The sequence below is a fragment of the Callorhinus ursinus genome, unplaced genomic scaffold (genome assembly GCF_003265705.2).
Source record: "Callorhinus ursinus isolate GAN/ISIS: 27379988/994484 unplaced genomic scaffold, GSC_fseal_2.0 scaffold28, whole genome shotgun sequence".
Classification (NCBI taxonomy): domain Eukaryota; kingdom Metazoa; phylum Chordata; class Mammalia; order Carnivora; family Otariidae; genus Callorhinus; species Callorhinus ursinus.
Genome location: NW_027397090.1, coordinates 1,704,000 through 1,717,843, shown reverse-complemented (window position 1 = coordinate 1,717,843; position 13,844 = coordinate 1,704,000). Strand labels below are relative to the sequence as shown.

The 13,844-nt window shown below is 46.0% G+C and overlaps 1 protein-coding gene across 1 annotated transcript in view; it reads left to right on the top strand.

Moving 5' to 3' along the window:
• Nucleotides 1–5,368, top strand: part of LOC112838843 (phosphoserine aminotransferase) — a 28,099-nt gene extending 22,731 nt beyond the window's left edge. Inside the window, exons 8-9 of the mRNA XM_025891659.2 lie at nt 2,460–2,597; nt 4,178–5,368. Of these exons, the coding sequence (XP_025747444.1) occupies nt 2,460–2,597; nt 4,178–4,283 (244 nt within the window). The 3' untranslated portion in view covers nt 4,284–5,368. The remainder of the gene's footprint in view (nt 1–2,459; nt 2,598–4,177) is intronic.
• Nucleotides 5,369–13,844: the final 8,476 nt, after the last annotated feature.

Genomic DNA, 13,844 nt, shown 5'->3' with positions numbered 1-13,844 from the left:
CCCAGGCCTTTATAGACGCAGTTCTGCCAGAATGGCCTTCCTTCTGGCTCACCCGTCCAAACCTTGCCATGTCCCTCAGACACGTTCCCACTTTCTCTCGGGCAGAATTCCTTGCTCGGCTCTGTGCTTCTTGCTGTTACAGACTTCTCACGTGGCATGTTAATTCCCTACACAGCTGTCTCCCTAGATGGGGAGCGGTTAATCCCCTTGAATCTTTGTTTCCCTCCCTGAGCCCTTTCCCAGAGACCTTCTTGGGTGCTATGTAAACATTTGTTGGCTTTCGTGATACTATCCACTTTCATGATAGGATGGGTCCATTTGGGGTGGGGCTGAACTGTAAATACGTTGTTTAATTCTTCCTCCTTTTCATTTTTTTTCTTAAATCAGACGAGCTCTTTGCCGTGCCACCTCTGTAATTGGACCCTCCTGTGGGAGCAGGATATCACGAGGGTAGCCAATGAATTTTTAATTTAAATGTCAGCCATGAAACCTACCACCTCGTGAAAGGGGGAGGCGTGCGGAATTCAGGCTCAAAGCCCATTACCAGATATTTGGTTTCCCTCCTTGGCGTCTCTGTTGCCTGTAGGTGCGCACTTGACTCTTATTAACTTTAGCAGGAATTATGTATGTGCCCTTCGGGGAGAGCATGACTTTTCATGGGGGCTTCCTCACGCTGCCTTTATTTGCTGTTTAATTTTAATGGATCACACCCTGTACAAGTGTAAGAATAAAAGAGGGCGAGCTTGAAAATGGAGAAGGGGTTATTGCATATTTTACTCCTTCTTTTATTCCGGAATAGATGTCCGCTCTTCCATTTGTCTCCTTTGATTGTCCATGGAACATAATTTTGGCTGCTTATTTTTCAAATCGGAAACTGAAGTCAAAATACTAACCTTTCCTAGGTAAAAACTCACACGTCATTCGTTTTTGAGAGTTTGGATAAGCCTTGTGCAAAGTGTTGGGAACAAAAAGATGCATTTGTTGAATGTAGTGGATACTTAGGTTGTTTTAATATGTTCCAGACACTGTTTTATTTAAAAAATTTTTAAAGATTTTACTTATTCATTTGACAGAGAAAGAGAGAGAGAGCACAAGCAGAGGGAGAGGGAGAAGCAGGCCTCCCGCTGAGCAGGGAGCCCGACGAGGGCTCTGGGATCATGATCTGAGCCGAAGGCAGACACTTAACTGACTGAGCCATCCAGGCGCCCCTCAGACACTGTTTTAAACTGTATCAGTTAATCTGTTTTTGCATCACCGAACACACAAGACAGTTGTTAGAGCAACAACCATTTTTTTTTGCTCATGACTTTGGGTCAGCAGGCTGGGCTGGGTTTAGCTGGGTGGTTCTTCGGTGGCTCTCACCTGGGATGTTTATTCAATCAGAGTCAACGCTAATTCACCTGCAGCCAGTGGTCTGCAAGTGACCTCACTCACATGTCTGGGAGTTGGTGCTGGCTGTTGCTGGGCTTTTTTCCAGCAGTCTAGCTCAGGCTTGCCTACATGGTGGCCATGTTGTAAGAGGGCAGGTAGAGAGGCTGTATTCCCCTTGAGGCTTAGGCTTGGGAGTTGCATAGTGACCCTGATGCTGCAGTCTCTTGGTCAAAGCAAGTCACAAGGCCAGCCAGATTCAAAAGGTGTGGAGAAGGGCGCCTGGGTGTTTCAGTCGGTCAAGAGGCTGCCTTTGGCTCAGGTCATGATCTCAGGGTCCTGAGATCAGCAGGGAGTCTGCTTCTCTCTCTCCCTTTGCCCCTCCCCCCGCTTGTGCTCTCTCTCAAATAAACAAATAAATAAATCTAAAAAAACAAAGGTGTGGAGAACTAGACCCCACTTCTTGCCTGCAGGGCTATAGAGAATTTGTGGCCATTTAAAAGCCACAAAACTCCCCTATAAATACTGGCTCACTTAATCGTCACATCAACCTTAGAAGGTAGATTCCATTACTCTTCCCACTATTCAGTAGATGAGGAAAGTGAGACACAACAGAGAGGTTTAGTAAGTTGCTCAGGGTCACACAGCTTGGGACAGTGCAATGTGACAGGGGCTTTGAAAGCTGTTCATGGCTGAGTCCTTCAGCCACTGTTAGGACCAGCATATTTTTTTCTCTAGCCTTGTAGGGAGAGGGTCACTCACGTCACCATGTGGTTGCCATTTATTGGAAACTGCGTATATGCTGTGCCACTGAGCTATGACAGCTAGTCTGAAATGAAGGTATTAGTTCCATTGTGCAGTGAGAAAACTGAGGCTCATGGAAATGAAGTACAAGTCATACAAGGGAATGCCAACTCACTGTTCCATATGCAAGAGCGGTCTCCTTAAGTAAAAATTACCAATGTCCTGCGGCAGATTTTTTTTAAATCTTCTCTTTGTATTGACAAAATATTTAAAGCGATTCTTCTGTTGATTTGTTAATGGTTGTCGCACATTTCAGAGAAGTAACTGGAATAATCAATGTTTTTCAGATGTCCAGTGGAGCCCAAGAATAGAAGCAAGATGAATATTCCATTCCGCATTGGCAATGCCAAAGGAGACGATGCTTTAGAAAAAAGGTTTCTTGATAAAGCTCTTGAACTCAATATGATCTCCTTGAAAGGGCATAGGTGAGTATCTGGACATCCAGTCCAGAAGCTTATCAGAAAACGGGTTTAGTTTTTCTCTTCTTTTGTTCTTTCTTTTTATTTATTTACGTATTTATGTATGTGGTAGAGAAAGATACAGCGAGAGAGGGAACACAAGCAGGGGGAGTGGGAGAGGGGGAAGCAGGCTTCCCACTGAGCAGGGAGCCCGATGTGGGGCTCGATCCCAGGACCCTGGGACCATGACCTGAGCCGAAGGCAGACGCTTAATGACTGAGCCACCCAGGCGTTCCTTCTCTTCTTCCTTCCTTCCTTCCTTCCTTCTGAGAGATAGAGCACCCACACAAATGGGATGGGGGTGGGGTGAAGAGACAGAGAGAATCTTAAGCAGGCTCCATGCCTCGCAGGAGCCCGAGGAGGGGCTCTGTCTCACGACCCTGAGATCATGACCTAAGCCAAAGTCAAGGGTCAGATGCTTAACCTACTGAGCCACCCAGGAGCCCCATTGTTTTTCAAAAGTGGAATGAAACCTATCTGCCCATCTAGGAGTCTGCCCAGCTTGAACTAGCAGTTCTTGTAACTGTTGGAAACACCAGTTTTCACAGGGTAACCCTCCTTTTTTTTTTTTTTTAAGATTTTATTTATTTGACAGAGAAAGAGAGCGAGAGAGCACAAGCAGGGGGAGCAGCAGAGGGGGAGGGAGAAGTTAGGTTTCCTGCTGAGCAGGGAGCCCGATGCGGGACTCGATCCCGGGACTCCAGGATCATGACCTGAGCCGAAGGCAGTCGCTTAACTGGCTGAGCCACCCAGGCCCCCCCCCTGCCTTTTTAAGATTTTATTATTTATTTATTTGAAAGAGAGAATGTAAGCATAAGAACAGTGGTGGAGGAAGGGGCGGAGGGAGAGGGAGAGGGAGAGAGAGACTTTTAAGCAGGCTCCACGCCCAGCGCAGAGCCCAACATGGGGCTTGATCTCATGACCCTGAGATCTTATCTTGAGCTGAAATCAAGAGTGGGATGCTCTAAGTAATCTCCACACCCAACATGGGGCTTGAATTTACAACCCTGAGATTAAGAGTCACGTGCTCTACCGGCTGAGCCAGGCAGGCACCCCTCTCCTCTTGCTTACAGAGCCCCTAGCATGATTCCCTGGCTGGGTGCACAGTGGGGCCACGTCTGCAGGCTTTTGTCAAAATTCCCTTTGAAAATCTCTGAAATGGCTTTTATGGCCCTGAGGTTGTCATCCCATGACTGGACAGATCACTGTCACTCCAGCTGAACATCAGATACTTAATGCTGCACGCTCTGAAAAGTATGTGTCCTCGCCACAGGGGAGGCGAGACACCGGCCTGGCAGTGGTTGCCTACTCCCCGCTTCCCTTCGGATACCTGACTGAGTTAATCCAGGTTGTGTGAGCATGATGGGCCGTCACTACATTAGGGAGAATTTCCTAATGATTAGACGTTTGAACCTGCTGGCCACCTGGGTTGGACATGATGGCCTCAGGTGCAGTGTCTTTCTCAGGAGCAGGTGACTGGAAAGAGGGTCGTCTTGTGCTGAATGAGATGCTTTTGTTCTTACTGGCTGCATCTTTGGTCACTCTAGGTCTGTGGGAGGCATCCGGGCCTCTCTGTATAATGCCGTCACGATTGAGGATGTTCAGAAGCTGGCGGCCTTCATGAAGAACTTTCTGGAGATGCATCAGTTATGAACACATCTTAACCAGTGTATACTCTGCCCTTGAACAGTGTATAACATTTAAAGTAACTTGGGAATGACGACAGAAACTTAGTGAACACGGTATTTTTCTCAAGGGAACGTGCTTATTATAGATGTCATTTTTTCAAAGAACAACAACAAAACATCCACAGCTCTGCAGAGCTGGTGGGACTTAAAGGCCCCCACCTTAATTCTGACTTGAACTGGAAGTTTTTTTTTTTTTTTTTAAATCTTCCTTTAGCTTTTCTAGCGAATTCCGGCTAACTTTGTCTTTGCTGCTACTTTTTCTGAGGATTCAAACTTGCCTGTGGACTTAATTATGCAAATCGAAGTTGCTTATTTCTGGAGACACACAAACACAGCATGGAGGCTGGGTAGGGACCTCTGGGTGCTGAATCTTGATCCTTTCCACGATGACAGCATTGGGGTCTCCTGGGTTCTACACCTGTTAATTAAGGTCCACACTGCCTGTGTGGTGAGTGTTTCGGGGTTCCAGGCTGAAGGGCAAGCTGGGGGATCTTTCTTTATCCTGTTCTTCTCATAAAGAGATAAAATTGACATACGCTTTGTTCATATAGCAAAGTTTGTTTTTAATAACAAATAGTTTATATCTCTATGCAATCTGTTTCTAATAATACGGTTCTTGGTGATGCATGTAGAGACTTCAGAGAATTTGTTAGAATCCTTGACCTCACATATGACGAGTTAACATTTTCAGTGGTGTCTCTCCCCTCCCCGTTCCCTCTTCAAAAAACTGCTTCACCAGATTTTGATGTTCCCTGATTCCCTTTTATGTTCCTTTTAGTGGGTAGAAGGTTGGTTGGTTGCCCTTTGTTCTTTATTTTTCAGTTAGGCTGTTAAATTAAAATTCTCTGTTAAACTCCCTTCTTGTTGGTTCACTTGACAGTTCTCTTTATAGTGTTTGACCAGTGGTGCTGTGCGTTCCGGAAGATCTTTGCTGAAGAGTCTTTTCCCTCTTGTTTATCCATTGTCAGTATTTTCTCTTGACTGTGTGGAGGACATGAAAGTCCTAAAACATCTAAACCTTTGTCAATAAATTTCTTCACCTGCTATGTAGTAACGTATGTATGTATGTACTGAGCCAACCAGGCGCCCCTACTTTACCTGCTTTTTATTTTATTTTATTTTTTTATTTTATTTTATTTTTTTTTTAAGATTTTATTTATTTGAGAGAGAGAATGAAAGAGAGAGAGCGCACATGAGAGGGGGGAAGGTCAGAGGGAGACGCAGACTCCCCGCTGAGCAGGGAGCCCGATGCGGGACTCGATCCCGGGACTCCAGGATCATGACCTGAGCCGAAGGCAGTCGCTTAACCAACTGAGCCACCCAGGTGTCCCTTTACCTGCTTTTTAGACGGATTGTTCTGTTAAAAACTTTATGATGGAAACACTTGAGTCTGAAAGTAGCATCTGATAAGGGGCATTTAGTTCCACCAAAGGTGTAAGTCTTGAGTCCTGTGCATCCGTTTTTTTTTTTTTTTTAAGTGATTCCGTATACTGTGGTGGCTTTCATTGGCTTTTGGAATGGACATTATCAAGAAACCACTTTACAGCATAGCTCACGCTGTAAAGGTCTATGAACTCTGTCCCACGTAGGCCGGAAACATGCCAATAGGACAGTTCTGAGCTATCTCTGTGTTTGTTGGATTGTGTAATAAGGACCGTACAGATCTCTTATCCTAGCTCACCATCAGTTGATTGGGTTATTTGGGTTCCCCTGGTCAGGGCTAAGCTTCCCTCGTCTTAGTTCTCATCTATAAAGAGAAAGATTGAAATAACTCCCCCACTTGTCCCAGAGATGAAGAGTTTCAAACAAGGGCTCAAGGCAGGGTATGAATAATAACTACAATAAATGTTTATATAGCAAAGCCCGCCGGTCCATGGAATCCTTCTCAGTGTTCACGTGGCAGAGTGCTCAGAGTTGGCCTTACCATTTTCATCCTTTCCTGATGGGTGCAAGCCCCTGTGCATTGTACCGACCCCAGGTCTCAAATTTCCACTTACTTCCATTCCTGTCGCGGGGCCCACTCTGATGTCTGCCCTCTGCGGATTATTTCTGCAGCCTTGTCTCCCCCAGCCCCCACCCCTGCACAGCCAGCTGGACTACTATTTCTCCCTCGTGCTCCTCCATGATATGTTAAAAATCCAGGGTTCTCAGGCTGGTATCGGCAGCTTTGCAGCATGTGGCCTGGGCTTGTCTGTCTTATGTTTATGGTTCTTGGAATGGGATATGCGTATGCTTGTGCTGTGACACATATTCCTGGCCTGGGGCTCCTGCCTCGTTTGCGCCTCCTTCGGAACAGTGTTCTTACAGGGGTGACCCTTTTGCGCATCACAGGCCTGCATTCCCTACCGAGGTGTCTGCTTCTCTGCCCTCCCCTTAGAGCATCATGGAAGGAGCCATGTTTCTCCACTTCCAGCACCTGGCATCCTTGCCCATTGTGGGTACTCAACAATTGTCTGTTTAAGGAATGAAAAGTCTTATTCAGATCATATTGGTCTTCCTGAGTTTCACGAACTGAACCTGGAATAGAGGCAGATGTACCATCTTAACATATATGGATTTTTTTTTTAATTTTTAAAAGCTTAGTATATAATATAATTTCATTTTCCACTACAATGGTCAGATACGACTCTGGTTGAGTAGGGAAATTTAAAGTCTTGGAGGGCTCCCGGACTCATCTTTATCAGTCTGTGAATGCTTTTGGAAAATGGTCAGCGACTGCATCCGTACAAGTACAAAGGGTAGTCACTTGTTAGGACACAGATTGCTGGAAGATGCTCATCGAGTGAAAACCTTGGCCTTTGTGTGTCTCAGATGAATGAACTGATGCCGATCTGCTGACCATGTGGAGAGAGGTGGAGGGGAAGATAAGGGTGCAGGCTCCTGGGTCAGCAGGCTGCGGGAACCAGAACCAGGCATCCTTCCCCTGAAGATGAAAAGCAAAGTAGATAAAACCAGTGTTTTTCAGGCCTTGGGGAGTCTGTCCTCATGTTCTTCCGGATACTCCCAAACTCTACTCCCTCCCCCACCCCCGCCCAAACTGAATTTGAAGTTTTATTTTTCTCCTTCAAAATTCTTCCAGTACATAATCATTCTACTGCTGATCCGGTGAGAAAAAACAGAATTGTTTCCATGTTCTTTATGTTTACCTTCGCACACTACTTGGTCTCCCAACACTGCAGTTCTGTTCTTTGCATAAGAAACTGAAATTATATTCTGCCTCCAAGTCTTCATTCCCCTCGCTAGTCTATGTTTATCTAAATACCCAGTGCCGCTTCATCACAATTTAGCTGATGCTGGAAGGTTTGACAAGCCCTTTGGGCAACTAGGTGATGTAAGACATAATTATTCCTTTTCCCCCCTTCGGAGCTGAAGGAGGCACTAAGACCCATAAAGTGGGCAGAACCCACAGATAGATGAGATGTTCATTTCTGCCGAAGGAATTAGCAGGTCCGGCCTGTATCACTTCGTGATTAATGTTTGTTGTAACGTGTTCGTTGGAAGGAAAATAAAATGAGGAAGAATTTTCTCACATTTGATCAGAATGAACATAATTAAAAAGTGAAATGCTACTGGGTTTGGGAAGAAATCAATCACTTTAATTGGAAAGAAGATTCCTTGCCTCTGTCGGTAATTGGGCTCTTGGTAATTTAGATTCGGAATCCATGACAGTTTGTGATAAATTGGCTCCTGTTGGGCTAAAGAGGGTAAGAAGTTCTAATTACCCCTGGATTATTCCAGAGTGGATGGAAAAGCTTGATCAAAGAAGGAGGTGCTGGGGAAGAGATAGAAAAGCCAGCAGTGAGCAAAGATTTATTGAATTTCTTCTTAAGAAGGGTAAAGAATAAAACGGTTCATTTGATGTGACAAAAACAAGAGCATGGTATTTGTGGTATCTGACATCCTGCAGATGTAAATTGGATTTTCTAGGAAAATAGGGAACTGGGCATGTTAGAAAAAGTTTACGTACACAGAAGTTCTACGATCGGGCTATAGCAGTTAGCCTTGCTTACTTGTTAGTGCATGAGAATATTGACAACCTTGGGCCTCACTGGGAGAGAAAGTATGGAATTTGTACTTTGAGTGTTTAAGCGCATAAGTCATCAGCACTAAGTTTAAGGAAGTCTGGTACGTTTTATACAAATGAAACATAATTTAAGCTAGTAGAAATGTAGACAGACTCATTAGTGAGTCTGCTGACCTGGTCACTGTTGGTACCCTAGTCTTGTTTCTGTGCAGATCGCTTAAGAATACCTGAGGAATAGGCTGGATTTTAGGTTGATGCCCTGGGTGATGAATTTATTTTGGAATTGTGTGGTTTATTTTATATGTCTATCTAGTTGTCAATGTATAGATGTTGATAGATCTGATTTCAAACTTACAGAGAAGTTGCAAGATTATTTGCAACTTGACTTAGATTCACCAATTATTTTAGCTTCATGTCCCTGGTATTCACTCTCTCTTCATCTATACTTTCCTTTTTTTTTTTTTTCCTGAACCATTTAAGGATAAGCTGGAGACATTGTGCTCCTCTACCTCCAACTCGTGACGATTCCTGAGAATAAGGACATTTTCCTATGTAACCACAGCAATGATGATCTAAATCAGAAATGTAACGTTGATACTGTTGACTCTTCTACAGTCCATATTCAAATTTTGCCAATTATTCTAGTCACATCCTTCATAGCTATTTTAGTCCAAGAACTAGTCCACAAGCATGCATGGTACTTAGTTCTCATGTCTCCTTTTTTTTTTTTTTTTTTTTTTTTAACAGAACACGAGCAGGGGGAGTGTCCGAGGGAGAAGCTGACTCCCCGCTGAGCAAGGAGCCCAATGCAGGACTCGATCCTGGGACTCTGGGATCGTGACCTGAGCTGAAGGCAGACACTTAATTGACCACTCACACACCTAGTTCTCATGTTTCCTTAAGTTAAATATGAAACAGTTCTTCAGCCTTTTTGTCTTTCACGTTATTGACCGTGGCAGAGCAAGGCTGCTTGTAGTAGAATATGATGGAGTCGGTTTGAGTTGGTCCTGTTTCCTGTTTTGGCAGGGGTACCACAGAAGTGATGTCCTTCTCTTTGCCTCCTGAGAGGAGGCACCTGATGTCCGTCTGCCTCACTGGTGTCTTGCTTCAGGTGGTGTCCATGAGGATCCTTCACGGTCAAGTTGTTATTTGTCCCTTTGTAGTTGATAAGTAGTTTATGGAGAGAAATTTCGAGGCTCTCACTATTCAGTTCTTCATGATGGAGAAGGTAAAGTGATTTATGGCTTATTTTCCACCAGTATTTCTACAACCGACTCCTCTCTCTCCCACAGGGAAAAGAAGCCCTGAAATATAAGCAAAGGTGTGTAAAGAAACAAAAGTACATTGAGAAGTCAAAAGCCAACAGTTGGGGTTATAGATCCCAGGCGCCCTGAGAGTAACAAATGTGTTCTGAGAATGTGAATAGTATGGGCAAGTGTTCCTTTTGGTGAAACAGGAAAGGAGGGAAAGAATCTCCTGATCAGCATTATAGGGACCAGCTTGTGGAATTTTCCCTCCGTCTAGTCAGGTTTCTTTAATTCTCAGTTATTTTTAGAAGAACAGCCCTTTGGCAACACAGACCCTTAATCTAATAGCCGGATCATGAACCACACAGCCTGATGATACTTTGAAAGATGTCATATAACAACCTAAAGTTAAGGTTGCTTCTGATGTTTCTGGCCTAGCAGAATAGCCCCCAAGAGAAAAATAAAATCTTGGCTTCCACCTAGCCAGGTAAAAAGCTGAAAGCATCTTAAATGCCCGAGAAATAAAACTTGAAGTTGAAATGTAAGGAACGTAAGAGGTTATAGGGTATTCTGGGGGGAAAAATAATGATCTACCCAGCAGAGTTAAAGGTGGCTGCTGGCTCAATACTCCTTCCTGCTCGCTTCCCCCACTTTAAAACCATACTTTCTTTAGGGTGAAAGTGTAGGGGTTGAAGAGGAAATCTTCGGAAGTTGTTAGGAAATGACAGGTGAGCAGGTTAATAACCTCAGGTAGCAACCATTCTATAAAATATACACTGGGGGGAATATTTCTGAATTTTTGAATCATTTAAACTTTGGGTAATCTTACACATTTTCTAAAGAAATAAGCTCAAATTAAGGCTCCAACTGGCTATCACCCAGTCATTTCCCCCATTAAGCCGTTTCCAATCTCCCAGTAGCACATTTTCAGCAGATATTTTTTGTTTTCTAAAGGTTTTATTTATTTACTTGGCAGAGACACAGTGAGAGGGAACACAAGCAGGGGGAGTGGGAGAGGGAGAAGCAGGCTTCCCGCGGAGCAGGGAGCCCGATGTGGGGCTCGATCCCAGGACCCTGGGATCATGACCTGAGCCGAGGGCAGACGCTTAGTGACCTAGCAACCCCGATGCCCCAGATATTTATTTTTTTTAAAAGATGTGATTTATTTATTTGAGACGGAGAGAGAGAAAGAGAACTTAAGTGCAGGGGGAGGCACAGATGGAGAGGGATGAGCAGACTCCCCACTGAGCAGGGAGCCCCACATGGGGCTCGATCCCAGGACTCCAAGATCATGACCTGAGCCGAAGGCAGATGCTTAACCGACTGAGCCGACAGGTGCCCCCCACCTTGCTCACTTTTTTGGTCATACCTTTTATCTACGTGGCCCTTGAGTACTGGGTCTGCAAATAGCAAGATTTGAGCTTTCTATTAGAAAACCATCCCAAAGCAAAAAGTGTAAGATGTTTTATCATCCTTGGTACCATCCTTCTGGCCTCTTCTGCCATTTTCAGCTCTTCAGAAGCACAAACAAGCTTTATAGCTGTGCAAAGGACTCTCAGAATGGAGCAGGGCAATCCCCACCAGCTGACGTTGGTCCGTTAGCTCTGTGCAGGCTGAAAGCATTAAATCATCATTTCTGGTTACACCCTCTTGTCATTTCTCTTCGGTATACAGTTTGCTCTCATGGTCTGAAAGCCTGGCCCAGAACTAACCCCCTCCCAGCTTGATCTCCTTTCAGTGTCTGAAGCATCTTTCCTGTTTAGATCTGAAGTCCAGTCCTATAGGATTTTGAGTAAAGCTCCCATCCCCAAGTCATTCATTCATCCACCCAAGGCACTCACACTTACCTATTCATTTAATGAAATGGGGAATAGTGTTGACAAGATCGTTATTCTGAAGGGATTTGGAGCCTGGTAGGGAAATGAAAATATGAACATGCAATTGTCATATTCTGGGACAAGTATAAAACCAGATTAGGCTGCCAGATAAAATAGAAGACGTCCAGTTAAACTTGCATGGTTTATTTGTTAAATCTGGTAACCCCACCACCTGGGGAAGGGTCAGGTGCAAGGGAACACATGCAAGGGGGACGGGGCAAGCCTTCCTAGGAGAATTGCTATTGAGACCCACGCGACAGGTGTAAGCAGGGAGGGAGAGGGTGGGGGGAGGAGAGTGTTCCATGAAGAACATGCTGTTCTGCATGCGTGAAGACCAGGAGTCAAGCTGCCCCAGAGAACTCAAGGGCAAGCATGAAGGTCAGGATATGGTGGGTGGAGTTTTGTCACCACAAGAAGATAGGCAACCAAGTCCTACCTTGGAATCTGGACTCGGTTCTAAGCACAGTGGGTAACCCTTGTAGGACATGAAGCCGCAGAGTGATGTAAGACGTGCGTTCGAGAAAAGTCCGGGCAGGGGCGTAGTGGTTGATCGGAGAGGGGGCGTCTGGAGATGGGAGACAGTGAGTGATGGTGGTGGCTGTGGGGAGGAGACGTATGGATGAGCTCCTTACAGGGTGAATAACTGGATGTGGGAGGTGAGGGGAAGGGAAAGGTCAAGTGTGGTGTTTTAAGTGATGAGTGAAAGATGCTTCCACTCAATGGGATCAGGGACACAGGGAGAAGCAGGTACTGTGCTGTCATTTGCCTGTTTGCTCCCTGCCTTTCCATTGCTCTGCGCAGGGCCCCAGGGCTGCCCCTGCAACCTCTATCTCTCAGATTTCCTTGCCAACTCTTTTCCAGGTACGGTCAGTTGGTGGAAAACATTGGCAGAAGTTTGGAGAGGGGAGGAAGGTTGAAGCCAGGCAACTCTCCCCGCTCCCTCTCTGTTCTGGCTTCAGGCACCTGCGGCTGGGCCTTTGAGTGCCCCCCAACCCCCCCACCAGGCAGCCCTTCTCGCTGAGCTTCCAGCTCATGCCTGGCAGCCTGGCTCTGGCCTTGGCAACGCCATCCCCTTCTCGGTCCCTCCAGTGGGGACAGCTGTGGCTTCCAGTGCCGTGATGCTCTGGGCTGTCTGGCCATCCCGTCGGGCCTTTTAGATTTCCATCCCCGTATGGAATTTGCTGTATCGAACTGCCTGTCTTGGGTCTCTTTTTCTGAGTGGGCCTCGAGTAATACAGACGTGTCGAGTTTGAGGTTCCTGTGTGAGACATTGGAATGGGGGTGTTCAGCAGGTAGTCGCGTACGTAGGTGGAAAGCCACAGTGAGGGGTTGGGTGGAGACAGGTTTCCAGGGTAGTTGAAACCTGGGGAGTGGGTGAGGTCCTCCGAGGGACAGCAGAGGAGAGGGAGAGGCAGAGGGGCCAAAGGCAAAGTCTCAGAAAGAGACCCAGGGCAGGGCGAGAGAGAACAACTGCGGAAGGGTTGGCCAGCATGGAAACCCAATAAAGAAGATACTGCCATAGAGACCCTGTGTGAGGTGGTAGCTTTGCTTAGAGGTCACATAGATGAGGGGGAGCCTGGGCGGCTCAGCCGGGTAAACGTGCAACCCTTGATCTTAGGGTTGTGAGTTCGAGCCCCACGTTGAGCCTACTTAAAAATGAATAAATAAATAAACATAATAAAAAGAGGTCACACAGATGGGCTTGAGGAGCCCTGCTTTGAACTCATCAGCAGAGAAATCATTGGAGCCTCAAGGAGAGCGCTTTCGTGAGAGTGGTGGGGCAGAAACTAGCTCTGGTGGGTATTTGCTTGGAAAACACAAAAGGAGAGGGGCGCCTGGGTGGCTCAGTTGGTTGAGCGACTGCCTTTGGCTCAGGTCATGATCTCTGGGTCCTGGGATCGAGCCTCATTGTGAGCTTCCTGCTCAGTGGGGAGCCTGCTTCTTCCTCTCCCTTTGCCTCTTCCCCTAGCTTGTGCGTGCACTCCCTCTCTCAAATAAACAAATAAATAAAATATTTAAGAGAAAAATGCAAAAGGAGAGACACTTTGCAGTGACAAGCCTCAGAACCCTGAGGCTTCCCGAGAGGACAGTGGACTCACACCCCCATTTCCCTCTCACTCTGGCGGGGAGCTCATCGATCATGGTTTAAATGATCATGTTTCCCCCCTTTTTTATCCAGTTTTAATGGAATTTATGCAAAATATGTAAACTAAAGGTGTCCTCAGCATCCCCTTCCCTTTGTTTTTCAACCCCCGCCGTGTTTATAGCTCTTCAGGATGGCACCCCATGCCATCAGTCCACCGGCAGTCCCCTGAGCCTTTCTTCTTCCTTCCCACCCGGGCCTTGTTGACACCCTGTTCTCTCTCCTGACTCCTGGT